General features: G+C 39.8%; 1 protein-coding gene across 1 annotated transcript; it reads right to left on the reverse strand.

The window, feature by feature from the left end:
* Positions 1-19857: 19857 nt before the first annotated feature.
* On the reverse strand, positions 19858-21306 carry LOC122005259 (NAC domain-containing protein 92-like). The gene is made up of 3 exons (XM_042560270.1): positions 21002-21306; positions 20642-20928; positions 19858-20550 (listed from the first exon to the last, which is right to left on the reverse strand). Exons 1-3 carry the CDS (start codon positions 21162-21164, stop codon positions 20041-20043), a joined length of 960 nt encoding a protein of 319 aa, XP_042416204.1. The 5' UTR covers positions 21165-21306; the 3' UTR covers positions 19858-20040.
* Between the last annotated feature and the right edge of the window lie 3174 nt (positions 21307-24480).

Genomic DNA, 24480 nt, shown 5'->3' on the forward strand with positions numbered 1-24480 from the left:
TAACCCTCTTTGGACACTTACTCTTGTAGTGCCCAAACTTCCTACACTCAAAACACATTATGTGTAATTTGCTTGAAATCACAGTGTTTGAGTTACCTAGGGTTGTGGATGTAGATGAGCTTTCTTCTTCATCCCTTCCGGAGGTAGATGCCTCTTCTTGCTCCGATCTTGAACAAGAGCTCTCCTCCTCTTCTTCCTTGGATGTTGAGTAGCCCTCAACTCCCAATTCGCTTCCTCCATTATGTGAGCTACTTGGCTCACTAGGCTCCTCTTCATGGAATTTTGCCAAATTGTTCCACAATTCCTTGGCGTTGTTGTACCTATCTATCTTGCACAAAACATTATTAGGTAAAGCAAATTCAATAATTTTTGTTACCTCGTCATTGATTTCGGATTGTTGGATTTGTTCTTTCGTCCACTCCTTCTTCTTGATAGGTTTTCCTTCCTCATCCAACGGAGGGGAAAACCCTTCTTGTACACAAAACCAATTTAACATATTAGTCCTAAGAAAATACATCATCCTTACCTTCCAATATGTGAAGTTGTCGTGAGACTCGTAGAAGGGTTGAATCGTGACATCTTCTCCATAGAGATCCATCTCTAGCCCGTGCTCCCCCGGGTGTTGATCCGTCGAAGAGCGACCTCGCTCTGATACCACTTGTTAGGATCGTTCGTACTCGGCTAGAGAGGGGGGTGTGAATAGCCGACCCCAAATCGTCGTTTCTTTCTACAAAACGTGTTAGCGCAGCGGAAAATACAAAGAAACGAAGGAGAAGAAAACCAAACCTTAACACAAGGATGTAACGAGGTTCGGAGATTAGGGCTCCTACTCCTCGGCGTGTCCGTAGGGTGGACGAGTCCAGTCAATCCGTCGGTGGATGAGTCCCCGGAGAACCGGCTAATACAATATACTCCTTGTGGGTGGAGAAACCTCGCCACAAACGTTTGCAACAGCAAACAAAGAGTACAAGAACAGCAAGAAAAACAATACAATATGAATACAATAGCACTCTACCAATTGCTTGCTTTCTTGTCGACTGGAGGTGAAGCAGCAACTCCACAACCCAAACGCAGCAGCTGGTCGACGACTGGAAGCTCACGCGAAGCTTCGGAGACGACCTCAATCAAAGCTCAGTTGAAGCAGAAGCTTTAGCAGCAGAAGAACAGAAGTTCTAGCAGAAAAGAAGAAGTCATATTTTGTGCAGCAGCAGCCCTCGACCCCTTTATACCTGCGAAGAAGACAGCTAAGAAACTAGCTGTTGCGTCGCAACGGCTAGAACCCTGATCGGTTCACAGACCGATCAGGGAAGAAGCCTTCGCTTCTGTTCCGTCCCTGATCGGTCCATGGACCGATCAGGGAACCTCCTGATCGGTCGTGGGGACCGATCAGGTCGATCGGTCCCCGGACCGATCGAAGCTTTCAGAGTTGCCCAACTCTGTGGACTCGATCGGTTCCGGACCGATCCCACCTCGTGGTAGCATCCCTGATCGGTCCCGGGACCGATCAGCTCGATCGGTCCCGCACCGACCAGAAGCCCACGTAACCATGATCACCTTCGTTTGTCATCCGATCGGTCAGCGGATCGATCGATACACAACGATCACCGGATCGGTCGCAGATCGATCCGAGCTTGGTTTTGCCCAAACCAAGTCCCAAACCTTCCAAACCAATATCCGGTCAACCTTGACCTATTGGTACATCATGCTTAGCATCCGGTCACTCCCTTGACCTGCTAAGACTCCCCACCAGTGTCCGGTCAATCCTTTGACCCACTTGACTTTCCTCTTCGTACAAGTATCTGGTCACTCCCATGACCTACTTGACTTCCCATCACCGGATGTCCGATCACCCTTGATCCATCCGGATTTTCCCTGCCCGGCTTCACTCACCGTGACTTTCACCTAGCTTCACTCACTAGGGTTTTCACACCGCCCAACATCCCGCTTAGGACTTTCTCACCGCCTGGCTTCACTCACGGACTTTCCACCGCCTAACATCCCGCTTAGGACTTTCTCACTCGGCTTCACTCACGGGACTTTCCACACCGCCTAACATCCCAGTTAGGACTTTCCCACTGCCAAGCTCCCTGCTTGGACTTTTTCCGTGCCAAGCTCCCTGCTTGGACTTCTCCTGCCAAGTCTCCATACTTGGACTTTTCGCCAAGCTCCCTGCTTGGACTTTTCCGGCCAAGTCTCCATACTTGACTTTTCAGTCAACCAGGTCAATCCTTGACCTAGGGTTGCACCAATAATCTCCCAACCATCTATTCTTGTCTCACATCAAGAATAGAACTCTCTCCCGAGTGTCAAACATCAACATGCAACTCAACTAGGTCAACCTTGACCTAAGGTTGCACCGACAATCTTCCCAAGTCAAACATCAAAATACAACTCGAGTCAAGTCACCTCGAGTCGGGTCAACCAGGTCAACCTTGACCTAAGGTTGCACCAACAATCTCCCCCTTTTTGATGTTTGACAAAACCCATAATCAAGTTAGGTTAACCCGATAACCTAACTTAGGTTTTTCAACCATCTTCCAATGTCCAATGTTCTTTCCTTGAACATTCTCTGGACATTCTCCCCTTAGGTTAACCCGATAACCTAACTTAATAATTCTCCCCCTTTTTGACACACATCAAAAAGCATTCCAATGTTCTTCCTCGAACATTCCTTGACATTCTTCCCCTAGCTTAGATTAACCCGATAACCTAACTTGGGTTTCTCCAATAATTCTCCAATGAACACTCTCCCCTTTTTGACACACATCAAAAAGAGTGAATCAAGGTCAAGAGATTCTTCCTAATGAAGTCCCATACTTTTCATTGAAACTCTTAATCTCTCCCTTGACACTAGAGTTAATAATTAACTTAGTGATAACCCCATATCACTCAAGTCTTTTAGGAGTAAAAACTCCCCCTAAAAGTCAACTCCCCCTTGACTAATAGGTAAAGCTCCCCCTAAAAGTTAACTCCCCCTTGACCATTGCACCAACAATGTTTTGGTGAGTTTCAAACCTTTAGAAATCCAAAACACCAACTCCCAGCTGAAATTTCAGACAAAACAGTCGAAAAATCAGCATTTGGCACGCCCTGATCGGTCACCAGACCGATCAGGGATTCCCTGGATCGGTCACAGTGACCGATCCAGCATCCCCTGGACCGATCAGGCAACCTCCTGATCGGTCCATAAGTCTGATATCAGATTTCTGATTTCTTCTCCCGAAATTCAGAAACCTCTAGAAAATCACAGAAAATTTCAAAAATTGTAAAATTTTGAGGATACATTCCTCATAACATACATTATCATGGAAAAATAATTTTCGATGAAAATAACTTCCATTTTCAAATCTTGATACAAAGTTCAAAAACTTTGAAATAGTTCAAAGTTTAACTCATCTTTGTATCATCTTGCTCAATGATGAATGCTATCACTAGAAAAGCTTCATCAAGGTTTTTCAAATCAATTTTAAAATGATTTTAAACCCTTTAATTTAGGACCATAATCTTAGGACTATATGTACATGACTTGTACACAAGTTTTCCCTATGATCCTCCAATCTCTTGAATTAGGCTCATCTAGGTACAAGAACTATGTACCTTGATCCTAACTCATGATCCTAATATCTCACACACATCTAAAGTGTATCAAACACATCCAAGTCAATTTTGATGTGAGATATGGGTTTAGGTTATCTTAGGCTAAGTTCTCATGCATTTTCTAAACACCAATTTGATCTCAATATCAAATTGTATTTTTTATCCTTAAATCAATTTCATTGATTATTAATGCAAGAGATGATGACATGGCATAAAATGATGTCATAAATAGAAGCATGTTCCAATTTCATGATGTCATGGCATAAAGTATAAAACTTAAAATAAGCATGACATATAATTAGCCTAAGCATGATCATGACATTTCGAATGATAATAAAACTAAACATGATGTCATGACATGTGAGGGCAAACAATCATGGCAAGATTTAGCATAAATAAATATACCTAGATTACCTATCTAAGTATCCTTAACCACTTTGCTAACCTAAAGTTTAACCCTTGATTGCCCTAAAATGCCAAAATCCTAATTTTGACACTTCTTGAACTCTAGATTAATTCATGTCATTTAAAGATCAAATTTATCCTCAAAACTTTGCATGTTTCATTTTTCCTCGAGAGTTCTCTAGATTTTCCCAAATTGTGTCAATTAAAATCATTCTTTTCCATAATGGCACATTTTACTCTTCCAAGGAGTAAATGATAATTCCATTTCATTCTCAAAGGTTCACAAAACCTTGAAAATGCTCCTTGAGTGTCAATTTCCTCAAAGTTGGGTTAACTACCCTTCTTATTGGAGTTGACACTCTCTAACCCATTTATGGGGTAGAGAAGATGCTCCTAGGAACCCAATACCTATTTGAGCTCATTGGGTTCACTAAATATTCACTAGGGATGACTTCCCTAGCAACCCTCCTAATGACCCTCTTGGGCTTTGAAGCCTTGGTCATTTGGGTCTCATCAAGGTCAACTATAGGGGTGACTCCCCTTGAAACCTTAGTAATGGTCTTCCTAGCCCTATGTTTTGTTCCATAATCGAATGGAACATTGTGGTAAGTGGGCTTGACCACTTGGGACTTAGATTTGTGACCCAAACCTTTCTTGTCCTGAGACTTTTGACCCTTAAGCCCTAGAGTTGACTTCTCTAAATTTTTAAGGGCCTTTTCTAGGGTATCAAGCCTTGACCTCAAGACTTGATTCTTTTTTTCTAATACCTCAAGTTTTGATTTGTCATTCTTTCTTGAGGTATTCCTAGGCATGTGTCTAGTTGATTTAGGGTTTCTACCTAGGTTTTCCTTAACCTTAGAAGTGTTAATCCTAGGGTTAGCATTCCTAGTAGTATCCCTATCTAGGTTGACATGTTTAGCACCTAAGCACATGTATTGATTTTTAGTGTTAACATGCTTATCATTATTGACTAATGCAATAAAATTACTAGCATGTATCCTACTAGAATTGCACGAATGAGCCTTAAAAGGTACCTTAGGGTTTGCCTTAGCTCCCCCTTTACATGTGTTTGGCCTCTTGTCCTTGTGAGGTTGCCTCCCCCTTGGACATTGACTCCTATAGTGTCCCCGTTGCTTGCATTGGAAGCACACCACGTGCTTCTTGCTCTTGCATGTCGGGACTCCGGCTTCCTTGACCTTTGGTGCCGGTGGAGTCTTTTTAACCCTCTTTGGACACTTACTCTTGTAGTGCCCAAACTTCCTACACTCAAAACACATTATGTGTAATTTGCTTGAAATCACAGTGTTTGAGTTACCTAGGGTTGTGGATGTAGATGAGCTTTCTTCTTCATCCCTTCCGGAGGTAGATGCCTCTTCTTGCTCCGATCTTGAACAAGAGCTCTCCTCCTCTTCTTCCTTGGATGTTGAGTAGCCCTCAACTCCCAATTCGCTTCCTCCATTATGTGAGCTACTTGGCTCACTAGGCTCCTCTTCATGGAATTTTGCCAAATTGTTCCACAATTCCTTGGCGTTGTTGTACCTATCTATCTTGCACAAAACATTATTAGGTAAAGCAAATTCAATAATTTTTGTTACCTCGTCATTGATTTCGGATTGTTGGATTTGCTCTTTCGTCCACTCCTTCTTCTTGATAGGTTTTCCTTCCTCATCCATCGGAGGGGAAAATCCTTCTTGTACACAAAACCAATTTAACATATTAGTCCTAAGAAAATACATCATCCTTACCTTCCAATATGTGAAGTTGTCGTGAGACTCGTAGAAGGGTTGAATCGTGACATCTTCTCCATAGAGATCCATCTCTAGCCCGTGCTCCCCCGGGTGTTGATCCGTCGAAGAGCGGCCTCGCTCTGATACCACTTGTTAGGATCGTTCGTACTCGGCTAGAGAGGGGGGGGGTGTGAATAGCCGACCCCAAATCGTCGTTTCTTTCTACAAAACGTGTTAGCGCAGCGGAAAATACAAAGAAACGAAGGAGAAGAAAACCAAACCTTAACACAAGGATGTAACGAGGTTCGGAGATTAGGGCTCCTACTCCTCGGCGTGTCCGTAGGGTGGACGAGTCCAGTCAATCCGTCGGTGGATGAGTCCCCGGAGAACCGGCTAATACAATATACTCCTTGTGGGTGGAGAAACCTCGCCACAAACGTTTGCAACAGCAAACAAAGAGTACAAGAACAGTAAGAAAAATAATACAATATGAATACAATAGCACTCTACCAATTGCTTGCTTTCTTGTCGACTGGAGGTGAAGCAGCAACTTCACAACCCAAACGCTGCAGCTGGTCGACGACTGGAAGCTCACGCGAAGCTTCGGAGACGACCTCAATCAAAGCTCAGTTGAAGCAGAAGCTTTAGCAGCAGAAGAACAGAAGTTCTAGCAGAAAAGAAGAAGTCATATTTTGTGCAGCAGCAGCCCTCGACCCCTTTATACCTGCGAAGAAGACAGCTAAGAAACTAGCCGTTGCGTCTCAACGGCTAGAACCCTGATCGGTTCACAGACCGATCAGGGAAGAAGCCTTCGCTTCTGTTCCGTCCCTGATCGGTCCATGGACCGATCAGGGAACCTCCTGATCGGTCGGTCTGGGGCCGATCTGATCGGTCGTGGGGACCGATCAGGCCTGATCGGTCCCGGCACCGATCGAAAGCTTTCACGAGAGTTGCCCAACTCTGTAGGACTCGATCGGTCTCCGGACCGATCCCACCTCAGTGAAGGCCCCGATCGGCCCCGGACCGATCAGCCTCGATCGGTCCCCGCACCGATCAGATTACACACAAAACGTTGACAGATCGGTCCGTAGATCGATCAGGCGATACAGATCACAACTACTCTGGATCGGTCCGCAGATCGATCCGAGCTTGGTTTTGCCCAAACCAAGTCCCAAACCTTCCAAACCAATATCCGGTCAACCTCGACCTATTGGTACATCATGCTTAGCATCCGGTCACTCCCTTGACCTGCTAAGACTCCCCACCAAGTGTCCGGTCAATCCTTTGACCCACTTGACTTTCCTCTTGCTGACAACATATCGGTCCCCCATGACCTACTTGACTTCCCATCACCGGATGTCCGATCACCCTTGATCCATCTGGATTTTCCTGCCCGGCTTCACTCACCGGGACTTTCACCTAGCTTCACTCACTAGGGTTTTCACACCGCCTAACATCCCGATTAGGACTTTCTCACCGCCTGGCTTCACTCACGGGACTTTCCATCTGCCTAGGATTCACTTACCAGCTTCACTCACCAGGACTTTCCACACTGCCTAACATCCCAGTTAGGACTTTCCCACTTGCCAAGCTCCCTGCTTGGACTTTTCCCGTGCCAAGCTCCCTGCTTGGACTTCTCCAGTGCCAAGTCTCCATACTTGGACTTTTCGCGTGCCAAGCTCCCTGCTTGGACTTTTCCAGTGCCAAGTCTCCATACTTGGACTTTTCAGGTCAACCAGGTCAATCCTTGACCTAGGGTTGCACCAATAATCTCCCAACCATCTATTCTTGTCTCACATCAAGAATAGAACTCTCTCCCGAGTGGCAAACATCAACATGCAACTCAACTAGGTCAACCTTGACCTAAGGTTGCACCGACAATCTTCCCAAGTCAAACATCAAAATACAACTCGAGTCAAATCACCTCGAGTCGGGTCAACCAGGTCAACCTTGACCTAAGGTTGCACCAACAAAAGGCACTCAGAGCCAACGCGCAAGCTTGTTTGCATCACTTACAAACCAGTAATGGAGACCATGAGATTTATTTAAAAAACCCTCTCCCACTTAGTTATTTATAAATGAGGAATTTTAACTATGCTAGCCTACTTTACTTGTAAACTAACATGCACACACAGCACAATATAAAAGCAATAAATAGAAAATCTAATTTCAACTATTATGGCTTTTATCTCTTGTTGTCCTCCGTGTGTTGTCATCCCAAGCTGCTGCCATATTTGGCCACCGCTACCGGGTCTAGCTGTCGCATCCATCTTGCTCCTAGTTCCGCTGCGCCTCTGGTCCTTTGAAGGTTCCACGCTTTGCAAGATTCGATCCGCGACATAAATAGAATTTTACATTTTTGATCCTATATTCCATAAAAGGAATGTACATGTATCTAGATCAAAAATAAAATCCTAATAAAACTAAATACAGCTCCTGCTGTATTTTAATACAATCATGCACACACATATAAATGCCCTTGACATGTCCAAGGGTCCAATCACACACATAATAACTAAAAACCATAATAGTTGGATCCTGCATTCACAAAGTTAGCACATCCTACTATTAACCTGCCTAAATTATGTATGACATGTGCATAATTAAACTAAATACCAAATACACAGAGGCAAAACCCTAACTCTGATACCAATTGTTGGTTGCTACTCGGAAAACCTATAGGTTCCACTGTACAAAAATTTTGTACAAAGATCTGAACCTTTTCCTAGCTACCATGTGTTCTTTTAAATTAAATTTTGGATCGTCTGTGGAACTTAACACGTTTGATCCTAAACTTAATCTATTTGTTCTTTTAGGTTTTGACTTGGATCTCCTGCGGAACTTAACACGTTCGACCCAAGTCTCCTTAAGTTATTAATTCCATTAAATATTAATTTCCATAAAAGGTTCTCAGTAATGACGTGGCGAGGCACATGACCTTCTTGGATATGAAAGCAACCACCACCAACTAGACAAAACCTTTGATAGAAAACTAATATTTAATTTCCTAAAATAACTTTAGGTTAACCAAAGAGAACAATCAAATCACAAGGAAAAGAAAGAAACAAAAGAACACAACATCGAAAAACATATTCAAAATACTAGAACGTAAGCCTCTTGTATTTGGTATTATTTCCATAAATAACTAGCATGATGCGGAAAAGGAAAAACTACTAGTTATACCTTCTAGAAAGACCTCTTGATCTTCTACCGTATTCCTCTTCTAACCTCGGACGTTGTGTGGGCAACGATCTACCAAGATGAGAAAACACCAACCACCTTCTTCTCCTCCAAGCAAGGTTCGGCCACAAAGGAAAAACTTCACCAAGGAGGAAAACCAAAATACTAACCAAGCTCCAAGAGATGCTAGCTTTCTCTCCTTCTTCTTCTTCTTCTTCTCCGAGTAGTATCCGGCCACCACAAGAGCTCCAATGGAAGAGGGAGATTCGGCCACCACAAGAGGAAGAGAGGGAGAGGTTGGCCGGCCACACCAAGGAACAAAAGAGGGAGAGAAATAATAGATGTTATGTCTCATGAAGGCACCCTCACCCCTTCTTTTATATTCATTGGCCTAGGCAAATTAGGAAATTTAATTACAATAAAATTTCCTCAATTTCCTTGATATGATTTAATTGAGAAAAATAAAATAAAATTTCCCCAATTACAATCACATGGCCGGCCACATCATTGGAGAACAAATTGGACAAGTTTTAATCAACAATTAAAACTTCCTAATTTGTTTCCGGAAATTTTAAAAAATAAAATTTCTCTTTAAAATCTCTTCATGATTGATAAAAGGAAATTTCTATAATTTTAATTTTATCAACATGTGAATAATTTTTTAAAGAGAAAATAAAACATCTCTCCAATCTACAAATAAGGAAAGAGATCTAATCTCTTTCTTTAATCTTTTGTAGATCTTTTACAAGAGAGATATTTTAATTTTAATTCTCTTTAAATTATATCTTCCACATAATAATAAAAATTAAAATTAAATTTCTTTTTTAATTTAATTTGGCCGGCCCTACTAGATTGGGTTCAAGCTAGGGCCGGCCACCCAATTTGTTTCCCAAGCTAGCTTTGGCCGACCCCTATTGGGTGGGTATAGAAGGTGGGTATAGGTGGGTATAGAACTCTACAAATAAGAGGCTACGATAGGGACCGAGAGGAGGAATTGATTTTGGTCTCCCGATAAAATTAAGCATCCCGTGTTCGCCCCGAACACACAACTTAATTTTATCAATGATAATTCATTCCACTAGAGAACTATCATTGAACTACCGCACCAATCCCAAATTATATTTTTGGGCTCATTCTTATTATGAGTGTGTTAGTCTCCCTGTGTTTAAGATATCGAATGTCCACTAATTAAGTGAGTTACTGACAACTCATTTAATTAATATCTAAATCCAAGAGTAGTACCACTCAACCTTATTATCATGTCGGACTAAGTCCACCTGCAGGGTTTAACATGACAATCTTTATGAGCTCCTCTTGAGGACATTATCAACCTAGTATCTCTAGGACACAGTTTCCTTCTATAATCAACAACACACACTATAAGTGATATCATTTCCCAACTTATCGGGTTTATTGATTCATCGAACTAAATCTCACCCATTGATAAATTAAAGAAATAAATATCAAACATATGTGCTTGTTATTATATTAGGATTAAGAGCACACACTTCCATAATAACTGAGGTCTTTGTTCCTTTACAAAGTCAGTATAAAAGAAACGACCTCTAATGGTCCTACTCAATACACTCTGAGTGTACTAGTGTAATTATATAGTCAAGATAAACTAATACCTAATTACACTATGACCTTCTAATGGTTTGTTCCTTTCCATTTTAGTCGTGAGCGTCTATTTATAATTTATAAGGTACTGATAACATCATCTTCTGTATGTGACACCACATACTATGTTATCTACAATATAAATTAAATGAACAACTACAAACAAATGTAGACAATTAGACCAAATGTGATTCTTTATTCATAATGAATGTTTACAAAACTTAGGCTTTCAGTATACACTCCAACAATAGACATGTTCGTTGACTTGAGGACATCAAAGTATATTCTATGTTGAAAGGCGGGTACTTCTTACTTTGATTCTTTAGTTCTTTAAACTTAGTGCATGAGTTTTTTTGGATAAGGGCTGCTTTACCTTGACTCCACTCGTAATTTTTCCTATGTTTGATACTTCCACTCAAAACCTTCGAGATATTTGTTTTTATATACATATAGTCTCTTGTTGCTATCAATGACATTAAGCAGATATACTAGAAACCAACCTTATATGTTTTGTTTGTTGTTTATTTATGTACCGAATTGAGCATGCTGGCTTTATGTAGCATACCTTATACCTGATTTTTACTTTTGTTTATATGATGACTGCTGCATTGTACGCATCATGTCATTGCATGCATGCAGGCAACCACTTCTTCCTTATGGGGGAGTGAGTCGTTGGGTCGGGCCGCACACTCGACCACCCATGGGTAGTGGTAGCTGGAGGAGATGTCGCTTGTCCTGTCGTGCCGCACTCGGCCACTCATGGATAGTGGTAGCTGGAGTTGCAAGAAGCAGGGCCCCCTTCGCTTGGTAGCTAGATAGCTACTTAGCACCTGTCCATCCGGTCACTCGAGAGTAGTGGCGGATTTTGGGTGGTACAGTTATCATCGATCCGGCCTCTAGATCATACAGGGGTCGTGGTGCAGAGAGGTGGGCGGGTGGTCATCCGTGCATACGCTGTTATTATTGTACCTGCTGTTATTATGGCTTATTTATGTCGTTGTTATTAGCTTATACTGTTGTTGCTAGTTTATACTACCGTTGTTTCTTATGCTGATATTCATATTTATGTTGAGATATACACTCGTTATAGGTGTGTAGACACTGGTTTATTTATTGGTAAAATGGATACATCTTACATATTACCTTGTAGTTATAGCAGTACTGTAGCAGGTTTGTGCCACCTTGACCTTCTATTGTTAGCCTAGGATATAACTTCAGGTATGAACATTTATGTTAACATCATGGTAGTATCTGCTATTTCCTTTATGAGATTGTATACTCTTGGCTCACTTTCTAGTGGTATGTTATGTTCATGCACTATCTTTCCTTACCCGCTGAGTCCCTGTACTCACCACCTCGCAAATTGGTTTTCTTTCGCCAGGTAGCAGTAGATGATTCATGGATGCTTGGAGAGATGTCGACTGCCAGTCTGGGTCCTGCGTTATATCAGTTTCATTTTCGTTTTACTTGTTTTTTTTAGTATACAACGGTTTTAATATTGTATGAATTGGTCTGTGTTTGGAGTTTGATTCGTGGTGTTTTACTTTCGTGATCTTATGATTGTGTAAGTTTAATTGGCTAGTAAACTTTAGTTGTGGATTGTGGGGGTTCTCTTCGTTTTTTCCGCTGAGCTTATTTCTAGCCGTGTCGGCTGTTATTTAACTGCGTGGTTGTGTTTATTTCATTTTTGTTCAGCCGGGTAGGCTGAGTATATTAAACTGCATGGTTATATTGTTTCTATTTTATTTATGTTCCAACCGTGTGGGCTGATGAATATACTATATGTTGTGTGTGTGTGTGTGTATGTATTACTTCAATTGTCACCCGTACAGGGGAGATGTTGCCGGATTTTTATCTGGCAGAGACTCCTCTGGGGCGTGACACTCTCTCTTTTCTCTTTTATTCCTCTTACTCTCTTTTCTCACCAATCTTAGGTTTGTCTAGATAATTCGTTGTGCGAAGTTGACTAGTGCTTAATCAACAGTCCTTGTGGATACGATATATTTTATTATTACTGACGACGTAATCGTACACTTGAGGAACGTTAATATATAGCATTCCCCCTGTATCGGTGACAATTTGAAACATTATTACAAAGCCCTCGAGGCCACACAAACCTCGACCAACACAACCGGAACAATAATAATAAAAATAACTAACAATCCACGCAGTTTATATTAACTCAACCTCTGGCTGACACAACCACACAGTTTATTTAAATAAAACCTACTCCACTAATATGACGAAAAACTTAAACCCACAATAAAAATCCAACGCAGCGAAAAACAAAGGCAGTAGGTCAAAACTCGATAAAAATCCATGAGTACAGTTATACATCATAAATATATAAAAATATAACAAGGGAACCACAAGTCCAAAGGTAGAAAACCATCGCAACTCAGGGTGGGGACTAGCGACTCAAACCTCCTGACAGCTTCAACCTGAAATGATAATAATCAACGGGGTGAGTCCAACACTCAGTGGATACCAAGCTGACATGCATAGTAAGAAATAACCAATAGTAACAATTATGTGTACAGTCTCCTGAAATAATAATGAAAAATGCAAACTGAAAGGAATGGGAGAAGTTGTACTCACCAGGACCTCTTATCAGGATAATAAGGTCGTCAGACCGAAAATATCATATCTCTTGTATGTATGTCAATCATATGCATCCACCAAATATACAGCAAACAAAGTACATCAAACACAAGCAATAAATGCAAGCATGCATATGATGCAAATGACATGTCCTGGTCACCCCTGACTCCAGTCAGCCATCTCACATACGATGGTGAGATCGAATGGGTAGGGATGTGACAATTGTGCACTCTGCCATCACTGCTCCTGATGAGTGACTGAGTGGACAGGATGCTGTCGGAGTACACATATCCTCCTACCCCAAATCATAAGTGGGGGAGCTCAATGCTCTTCCTGCTACCACGCTGCGTCACGCTACCCTGAGTGGACCAGCAGAGCACCGACAGAGCAACCTACTGCAACACACCCTGCCTAAATAAAAACCACTAACCCATAGTGATTGTGTATACAGATCCATGTAACTAGCGATGTGCTCAACAATAATGGAGCTGATAATCACGCAGCATGCAATCATGCGAGATGGTGCATGATACTAAGCATGAAATCCTGACCATATCTACCTCCATAAAACATGTACCAAAAATAAATAGCTCAAATAAGAAGATCTAGATACACATATCAGATATGGTAACTGTCTAGTCCGGTATATCATAAGGCATGATATGTCACTACCTCTATGAGCATAAATAATCAAGAGGAAAATGGATGCAAAACAAGTAATAAATAAGCATGCTAAAGAAATCAAGCAATGGCATACCGATGCAGATATAACATAATTATTACTATTCATTAAAACTCACTATGCATATCAAATGACAATATCTAAAAGATAAGTCAAGGTACCCGTCTCAAAAATGAAAATCGTATCCAATAATCTCTAACGTCGAGACGCCCGTTTCGAATCAAAGTCCTGCATTAATCATATGTATAACTTTTATTTAGCTAAAATCATACGAATTAAATAGCTAAATAAACTCCCCTAATTGATATAATCACTAACCCGATCTATTGATTAATCCACTAATTATAATCCATAGGTCAACTAGGGTTAGATCTACTAACCCTAACCATCTCACTATTCAATTAGATTAAAATCTATACATAATCAACCTAACCTTAAATCAAATTAAGAACAATTCATTTCTAACCTTTCCTAGCTTCAATCCGGGTGTAGGCTATAACAAAGAAACCAAATTCTCTACACCTTACCTAAATTCACAGCCAGGGAAGGTGCTGCCAGAAGAAGCTGTCGCTGTTGGATACACCTTTCTCTTCCTCTCCAATCGCCGGTGATGTTCACAACAAAATCGAACCAGAACAGAGCATGAAATTAAGAACCAAGCCCTCACCTCTCAACCACACCCCAGATCACCACTACCCTGAGGAGAAGGCAAGGCACGACAGAGATCATCAAAAGGATGGAATTCGAGGAAGGGCTTAAGCTACTTACCTCTGTCGCCTACGCGCGTTTTCGGCTTCCAGTGATTCTAGGGCACGGGTACGCTAGGAACAAGGCAACGACGAATGGGAGCTAGGGCAGAGAGGAGGCGGTCGACGCTAGGGCAGAGGGAAGGCGCTCGACACTAGTTTGCTAGCCCTTGTAGTGGTCGGAGGTGGAAGGGGGATCGGCTGCCGATGCTAGGGCAGGTAGAGTGCATCGGGAAGGAGAGGAGAGAAGAAGAGAAGGAAATCGAGAAGAAGATGTGTCGATTTCCCCTTGGCCAGTGCTTTAATCGCAAGGAAGAAGAGGAAGAGGCGTGAGGCGGCGCCGTCGGGTGAAAATGAAGAGGATCGACGTCAGGTTGGGAAGGAGAGGAAGGGTTCGGTGGGGGGAAGAATAAATAGGCACGGGAAAAATAAGAAAAAAAAATAAAAATAATAAATATTTAAGGAAATAAAATATTCCTTCGTTTAAATGGATAGCTTAAACAGGCTTTCCCGTGACCCAATAACTGATCCCCTTAAACTCATCATACGAGTTACGAAAAATTCTCAGAAAATTTATAAAAATTCCTGAAAATTCCCTTAAGGTTATATGTAGGTGTCGTATTTTACACATATGATATGAACATATAGAGTCTAAAATCCATGCATCTGTAAGTTGCTCCGAACTAGACATAACTGATAGCATATCTCCATCACCGCTCTCTGAATTTTCTTTTTCAACTATGTTTGCAGGCTTTGCCGAACTACCTTTATTTTTTGCAACATATTTTTTTATCTCTGGATAATCTCTCTTGATATGACATTTTCCTACACATTTGTAGCACGTGATCACCTTCTTCCTTCTCGATTTAGAACGAGTCTTGTTGTTGTTAATCGATCCATGTTGAGATTTACTCCTACCACGCTCTTGGTTGCTATTTACCACAAGTCCTTCTCCTTGAGAAACTTCATCGCTTGTTTTCTTCCTTTGGTGAAAACCTAGCAACGCACTTGCGATCTCAACCAATTTGAGAGTTTCCTTACTCCACATCAAAGTAGTAACCAAATTCTCGTATGTAGGAGATGAAGGTAGAGAATTCAATAACATCATCTCCTTGCCCTTGTCTTTAATTTTCACATCAACCCGCTTCAAATCGCTCACAATCTGGTTGAATATGTTGATGTGCTGGCTCAGATCGGTTCCTTCTGTCATCTTCAGCCCGAATAATTTCTGTTTAAAATATAACTTGTTTGTTAATGACTTTGACATGTACCAGCTTCCAGCATTTGTCAAACTGCCACCGGTGACTCCTCGTCCATGACATAGTACATCACATCATCTATAAGACAAAGCCTGATTGTTGCTACTGTCTTCGCCTAAAGTTCTTCCCAATCTGATCTCTCCATGCTTTCCGATTTCCTTTCTTTTAGCGCCTTCACCATGCCTTATTGCACCAACAAGTCCTTGACTCTTCTCTGTCATAATCCAAAGTTTTCGGTTCTGTCAAACTTCACCATATCAAACTTCGCAGAAGTCGTCCCTGACATATTGAAGAAATGCGCCAAAAACCTGTAGCTTTGATACCAATTGTTATGCCCAAAAGATGTCCACATATTTCCACAATAGCATGATATTATCCACTTTAGGCCTAGACCCTCATGACTTTTCTCTTGGGCTCTCCCCAAAAGGTCTCATGCCAATGGAGATATCCTACATCCTTTTAAACCCATGATCTTTACTAAATCTTTCCAATGTAGGACTTTTGATTGAACTCCAACAATCCTCTCCTCAAACGAAGGACCACAATTACTCTCATGATCTGGCCCTCCCCCCTCGTGAGCATTCAGTCGCCTTGACCTGTTCCGGGCCTCCTCGCAACTAGTTAGATCTGGTCAATTTTGACCTGCTTCGAGTCTATCCGTGAGCATCTGGTCACCCTGACCAGCTTCAGGCCTCCCTGCGAGCATCTGGTCACCCTGACTTTTTTGTCTCCTCGTAAGTATCTGATCACCCTGACCTGCTCCAGGTCTCCCCGCAAGCATCTGGTGACTTTGACCTACTCCGGGCTCCCCGCGAACATCCAATCACCCTGACCTAATCTGAGCCTCCCCGCGAGCATTCAGTGACCCTGACTTACACCGAGCTTCCTCGCAAGCATCTGATCACTCTGACCTACTCCGGACCCACCCTTAACTTCGTTCAAGGTCGCCCCACATTGCATCGGGTCTGAACCATACTCTGATACCAATTGTTGTGCAAAGAGAGGGCAACACCTCTCAACCTCTAAAGCGCGGAAGAAGAGGAAGAGATAAAAGAGATTGCACGGAGCAACAAGATAAAGACACACAAAAAGAGAGCAAACACGAGAAAGGAGAAGAAGAAGAGAAAGGAGAAGAAGAAGAGAAAGAAGAAGAGTTACCGTGGTTCGTCGACGTGCCTAATCCACAAAAATGGCCGAAGGTTTATTAGAATTCTCTCTACATAAGAGAATCATATTACATGATTCTTGTGATTGTTGTTGTACAATAGGTTTACAATGATCCCTATAAATAATATATAAACCCTAGACCCGGTAAAATCATAACAGAACTTGTTATTAAAAATTGCAACAAAATTCTATTATGAAAAATCGTAACAGAATTCTGTTATATAAAATTATAACATATTTTTATTTTTCTTCTATAACATCATCGTATTGATCTCATTCAAATATAAACTACCTATCAACACCCTCCAAGTCGGGTTGAAATGATAAAATTATTATTGTATAATTTTATAATCATATATTTAAGTCGTGAAAATAATCTCTTCTACTAGATAAGACAAGACTCTAATGTGATTGATCTTCTTTGGATTTTATATTGGCAAGAGTTTTTTATCCATTTTTTATTGATATCATAGTGACAGGAGCTTTGTGAATTAGACTTCTTTGTTTTTGAGAAAAAAAAAACCTCTAACAACATGAGTCAGAATCAGTAGAGCATCCATGAGATGAAATCCAAAAGCAAAGTTTAGTTTGAAATTTATCCATGACATGCCAAAGAATTCCAGTCCAAAATCAAACTTGATGATGAATGGAGAGAAGACCTGTTCCTTCCCTGCTTGACATCAAAGTTGGAAAACTATCACTATCATTATTGAAAAATATGTATTTTTTTAATATATATCACAGAAAACCACTTGCATTAGCTTCTTTTTTTTCAATAAAAAAATAAAAATGAAAATGAACAGACAAACAAGTTGTAGTAATGCAGGTGGGTTGGGAGCATCACCATCTCCTTTTGCATCACTTCAGTCGAGTTATCCCATAGTTATAATATTACGATAAAATATTTAAATTATCATTTAGGTATTCATTGTTTGATCTCCAACTATTATGTATTTGTAGAATTTTTTTTTTTCAAATAGAGAGAGCAATTAAAGGATGTTGAACTTCTGAGATGACCGCCGCGTGCACTTTCCAATTTATCTTGATCGTCGGTCACCCTAAAAATGATCAACAAGATTAATTAGGATTATCATTACTAGATCAAGTTTGGTTTATTCCCCTTCTCTGCCTTCTAAAATATTAAATATGAAACTTTAAGAGGTTATTTTACGATAACACACCCCTCACGCAACAAATTTTTTTCCTATGATATTTGTTAACTCGTTAAAAATTATAAATTTATAATATATTTATTCAGGATATATCCCAAATTAAGCATTTTAAGCATCTATTTACGAATCTATCTGTTTAAGTTTCGACATAAACTAACATACAAATCAATTTAATTTAAACCCCATATCTTATCATTTGGTATAGCATAAACTAATTTGTATAGCGAATTCATAAATTTTCCCATTGCACATCTTAAAATATTTATCTTTTTGTAATTTTAGATTCTATCTTTTTTATAAAAAAAAAATGGAAATAGATTATTTATTTTTTTTGCAGAAATTTTTTTGAGAAAATAATTAAATAAGATGAGGTGGCCCAAATAGCTAGGAATCATTCCCTTCATTTTTCAATAAAAAAGTTTATCTAGAATACAATTTCCAAGGCTAAATAAACAAAGAACTAACTAGTTCCCATAACTAATTAAATTATATCTTATTAAAATCGTATCTTTTAAGCAAAAATATCAAATTAAATTTAACTAAATTGGCAATTACAAATAGTTTAATTTGACATGACACTGTTCTAGAAGTAGTGGACAGGTAGGTTTTATTTTATTTTTTGAAAATAAAAATAATTAAAAAGTAAATGAGAAATTGGGTAGGAAGGTTCAAGTCTTGTTCAGGCTTTAGAGTCTTCATTTCACCAAACCTTATCCTTTCTTTTTCAAGTGGGGTAGATATTAGATATAGCAGACACCGAAAAGGATATATGATATCATCCCACCATAGCAATCCATCAATGGTTCAAACTAATCATCTTAAAGTGTATTTTGTTAAACCTAATTGCATCTTTGATTCATAGGTGATGACGCAGGCGGTGACATATCTATTAATCAAAGGTAGGAATCAATTAATAATTAATTAAAAGAATAACTAATGCAAGTGAAGCATATGATGATCGAGGTTGTCCACTTCTAAATACGAATTAAGGATATCTCTCTTTTGGACCCATTATATATATATATATATATATATATATATATATATATATATATATATATATATATATATATAATATTAATCTAATTATTAAGTGCTATATCTATTATATTATATGGAGGAATATTCTCACTTCTCCCTTGAATTCCCTTGTTTGGCGCATGAAATGGCGGATGGAGAAGGCCGAAGGGTGCAACCTTCTGAGTCCTTGAAATCAACACAAACACTTAACTCGTAAACAAAAACAATGTAGAATTAGGGTAACAAAATTATTCCACACATTAGTAAAAGGCGATTGCGGATTTGTGCTTGCTCCCAGAGTCCCCGCCAACTCGTCAGGGCCAATATAGAGATGGTAAATCATGAATAACTATTAGCTCTTAAAATAATGATCATTCTACATGGAGATATTGAATGTTGCACTACTCAAATTACTTTTTGCATCTATATATATACATATCTCCTACCTTTAGCAAAAATTAAACAATGCATCTTCTTCCTTGCACTCTTTTGGTGCTCATTAATTCACTTTCCTATAAAAAAAACAACTCCTGCAATATGAGGGGGGAAATTGAGTTGTTTGACTTGATGTATGGTCTATAAATGAATAAACTCAAAAGGAGAGAGAGAGAGAGAGAGAGAGAGAGAGAGAGAGAGAGAGAGAAGGAGAAGAAGGAGGAGGAGTAATGAAATAGATGGGCAATGTTATTAATTATATTTCATTGGAACAAGAAATTACAGCACTCACAAAAGAATAACTAAAACTCCAACATTAGCCCAAAAAAAAAGAGGAGAAATTTATATCTACAAAGTGAGAGTATATGTATCACACAAGTATATATATATATAGTAGTCATGTAGAATCAACACAACCAAATCCTAAGTTCAACTGTAGAATCCATAGGTCGTCCAGTCGTCGAATTCGCAGCGCGACAAGACGGAGGAGATCTCGGTGGTGTTATGATCGGTGCTGAGGCCGGTATCCTGCGAAGGGCAGCCCAAGGATTGGTTTGAGCACTGCTCCACCTTGCAGTCCTTCCTAATGATGGCACTGGACGCAGCTGCTGCAGCTTCCTGATCATTGTAATTGTTCCCGGCAGCCAAAGCTCTGAGCATTGCCTCATCATCGTGGTGCAAGAAGCTCAACTGATCATGAGCAGAATTAACTGAGAGCTGCTGGCTCTGATCGAAGCCTTTGGAATCAAACAGCAGTGCTGCTTGATCTTGCTCAAGGAAGCTTGAGCTGGGCAGGTTGATCATGCTCGAGTAGTCAGGATAATTGGGAAGATCCAGTAGGGGAGGCAAGGAGATAGACTCCAGAATCCCATCTGGGGTAGGGCCTTTCTTAGGTGCCCCTAATTTCTTGTGGAACACCTTGCACACAACCCACTCATCCTGCAAATTAATAATCACAACGCAATTCCATACTGAAATCTTCAATTTGATCAGTTCTATAGCGTAGAATAAGGATATATGCATGTTGTACCTGTCCAGATTTGGGGAGACTACTGGGGAGGGAATTTTTGCCTCCTTCGAGCCTGAACTCATGCATGACCCAATTGGTCTTCTCGCCCTTGGGGGCTCTTCCTTTGTAGAAGACAAGGGTCTTCTTCATGCCGACGAGCACTCCCTTGCCTCTGTAAATTTCCTTATCTTTTCCTGTGGCTTTCCAGTAACCAGCTTTGGTGGCCCTGTTGGTCCTCATCCCCGTGGGGTACTTCCTATCCCTGAGGCAGTAGAAGTACATCTCCTTCTCCCCTGCCTTCGCCTTGCCTGCATGCTTTATCGATCAACCAAACTAAAAACAAAATTGATCATGGAGCTAGCTAGGGATGAAGAAACTTACTCGGAAGTTCCCAAGGCTCAAACTTGTTGAGGTCCGCCTCTCCTATGGCTCTCGCAGAGAAAGCGTGGTCGAGGATCTTCGGCGTTAGGTAGTGGGTGGCGATCTCTTCATCTGTGGGGTGGAATCTGAACCCCGGGGGCAAGTCCATGCACTCATCCGCCATTGTTGCACCTCGAGAACAAGCAATTAATTACAAGGTTAACGAGATCGCTCGCTACGTACCCTATTGCTATGAATCTAGCTATGAAATGAAATGGTGGAGGATTATTAAGAAGAGAAGAGAAGAGAGGGAAGAGGAAGACTTATATAGAATTAGGAACACAGTGACATATAGATAAATATATCCTTGTTGCCGAAGCCACTTGCAAGAGAAGCCTCCATGTAAAGCGTGCCCCACAACTAGCTAGCTAGCCATTTCTTTTTCACGCCATTTTTATTGAAAACAGTACTGTGTTTGGCTTGTCCTTGACTCTTCATTTTCATCTTCCAAATTAATTAAATTAATGTAATTGCTATCCTTGACTGCATTTCAAGAATAATATCCACTGCTAGTTGCCATGGAGGTGGCCTGGTCGGTCATCTAGGAAACCTAGTGTAGACCAACACATATCTTGTGAAGGTAATATCGATCGAGAAGTACTAACTGGTTACATGCAGCTGAACCTAATTGATGGTGAAGTTCCTTGCTTTTGGTAGGAAGCATAAAAGTTCTTGATTCAGCATTCATGGCTTAGAAAGATTGAAAGTGATGAAAAAAAAGAAGAAAGGAAAAGGTATAGAAAAGAGATGGGAAGGTACAGATGGGTGGGCCCATTTGCTGATGCAGAGGATATTGTAGGGTTGATATCAGCCTTTATTATTATTTTGGTTTTTTTTAAAAAAAAAATAGATATGATCAAATAAAAGCACTTAGAATTAACTTTTTTATGGTCAACAACAAGCCACATGCCTACATAAATCCATTTTCATATCAATCCATTAATTAGCTATTGAAGAGAGGAAGAAGCCAGTGGTTTTAACTTAAAAGGCAATCGGAACAAGTCCGGCTTCGACGTGTGGGACCACCCACCAATTTTAATTAATTGATTAAATTAACTCAATTATTTAATTAGGTTAAGGAGTTGGTATTTACCAAAAAATTAATGTTTCCTTTTACTGCGAATGGAAAATCATATGTAAGGGTGATTTTGTAAATATCAACTATGAAGGTTGCTTTTTGATAAAATACTCTCGTATTAATTAATTAATTCATGAATTATGAGGCGGTGATGAGGAGGATTGAGAACACTATCCGTTGCTAATGTTGACTTCCTTTCCCGGTTCGAGCCGACCCGGATAGTTGGCCTTCAACCACCGACCACGATTTTTTTTATTTCTTTCTTTTTTCGATTATATGTCTTAAATCGTTTGAATTTTCCTCACTTCGAAGAACAAATATTACTGCAAGTTGTGAATAGAATCAAATGATTAATTGACTAGTTGCGAAGAAGAAGGATATATCGCTTTGCTCTTAACACGAATAAATGTCGGCGCGACAGTTGCCATGGGGGCGGCGGCGGCGGCGGCGGGATGCCCGGAAGGCCGTCGTCGTCCTTGCTGGCGATGATTAGTGCGCACATGGAAGTGAGAGGCTAATTAGTCCACTAATCAACCAATTAATTGATTAATCAAGCGACTTAGGTAATTAATTAGGAGTAGGATTAGAGTTTTTTTTTAAAAAAAAAATTGAAGAAAAGGAGGGATCGGGGAACGACACGTCGCGGCCGTGAGCTGCGGGATTAATTGACAGCTAAAGGCTTGAAGGCCAAGTCCTGAGGCATGTGTTTCGGGATATTCAAGTGTAACTCATTGTTTATTTATTCTATTTTAAAGAAAATTATTTTACATTTTTTTTCTAGCTATGAGTCTCTAATGATTGGCATATCTATATAAATATTAATCTCGTAGGAATATTTCATATGAAATTTATTATGATTTTTTTTGCTCTCTAGAGTGCTACTATAAATTCTTAAATCCTTTTCACACTGTATCAATAAAAAAATGCCAATCTTTCCTTCATCAACTCACTCAAAAAATTAAGAAGCTGTAACTGTTAAAATATAGTTGGTGCCTCCACCAACCATGCACGCATGCGTCCTTTGAATATGAACATGATGGTGAATATAATTGATGCCTCCATTAATTAGATTAGGCTGCAGCATGCAGATTAAGTAGTTGTTAGGTCGAATTAGATCGGTAACCACTGCACTTCGTTCGATGTATCGGCGATTTTATTTGGTTAATTACGGCTCCGTAAATTAAGACGATAAAGTTGGTCATACAACTTTTAAGGCATGCATGATCCATGCAGGGAATGATCTGAGGAAGAGAAACTAGAGCAAAACAGCCCTCGGAAACGACGCCAACTTCTGCAGGATAAACACGTGCTCAGTTGATCCAGCGTGGACAGGATAAGGATACGATAATTGTGTTACCAATTGAATGTTTTATCTTTTATGTATTTGAACATTCTTTTTCCTCCAAATAATAATACATGCAATAAAAAAAATGCTCAATTTTTAGACCGCCATGAATAGTTTGTCATTCAGGGCTGATTTAATATTTTTTATTCATGGCTGATTTATTTTGATAATTAATAAAAAAATATTTAAATAAAAAAATTTCATATTAATAAAAATATCCAATGATCTTTTCAAAACAATTATTATTATGATATTTGGATTGAATCCTAATAATACTCTATTTAAACAAAGAACATCATTATTTGTATGATCTAAGTTTTTTCATGAATATTTGATCACTTTTGATCTATTTTAAATCTCCCATAAGTATTCATGTCAGTCACTTTTGACATTCTTTGAGTTTTTTAGGAGTATCTAATTATCTTGATCTGTTCTGAATTTTCTTGTGAGCATCTAGTCATCTTGACCTATTCTGGATACACCCTCAATTTCGTTCAAGAACACCCTATATGACATATGATCTGGATCATAATTGATATCATTTGGTATAGAAAAAAAATATTCACATATCTCTATAATAACATGATATTATCCATTCTCAATATGAATCTTTATGTTTTCGTTCTTGAATTTAAAAATATAAATATATGATCATTTTAAAAAATTTTCACATGGATAAGAGACGTATACAAAACACTCGATATTATTATTAAGAATGTAAATGAGTTGAGCTTGAGCTCAAGCTACCATGAACTGATAGCTTGAGCTCGATTTGATTACCGTCCTAATTATTATCGTAAAGATTTTTAACTATGAAGGAGAAAATCAAATCAAAATATAAAAAGATCAAAGGAACACCATATGTCTTGTCAAACAATATGTACGAACTATTAATAATTGATTTTTTTTTGTTCGGCAACAGATGAAATAAACTGAAATTTAGATCCGCAGTAACAATGGGCCGGGCCTCGTTAATGGGTTACAATTGATCGGATTGATGTGAATAGCCCATTTTCC

Source organism: Zingiber officinale, chromosome 1B (genome assembly GCF_018446385.1).
Source record: "Zingiber officinale cultivar Zhangliang chromosome 1B, Zo_v1.1, whole genome shotgun sequence".
Taxonomy (NCBI): domain Eukaryota; kingdom Viridiplantae; phylum Streptophyta; class Magnoliopsida; order Zingiberales; family Zingiberaceae; genus Zingiber; species Zingiber officinale.

What these genes read in the sequence shown, in the direction of transcription:
- LOC122005259 (XM_042560270.1), bottom strand. Translation starts at nt 21,164, where the DNA reads ATGGCGGATGAGTGCATGGACTTGCCCCCGGGGTTCAGATTCCACCCC. An exon ending in TGAGCCTTGGGAACTTCCGA is followed by an intron (nt 20,929 to 21,001) that starts GTAAGTTTCTTC and finishes TAAAGCATGCAG; the next exon opens with GCAAGGCGAAGGCAGGGGAG. An exon ending in GTCTCCCCAAATCTGGACAG is followed by an intron (nt 20,551 to 20,641) that starts GTACAACATGCA and finishes ATTAATTTGCAG; the next exon opens with GATGAGTGGGTTGTGTGCAA.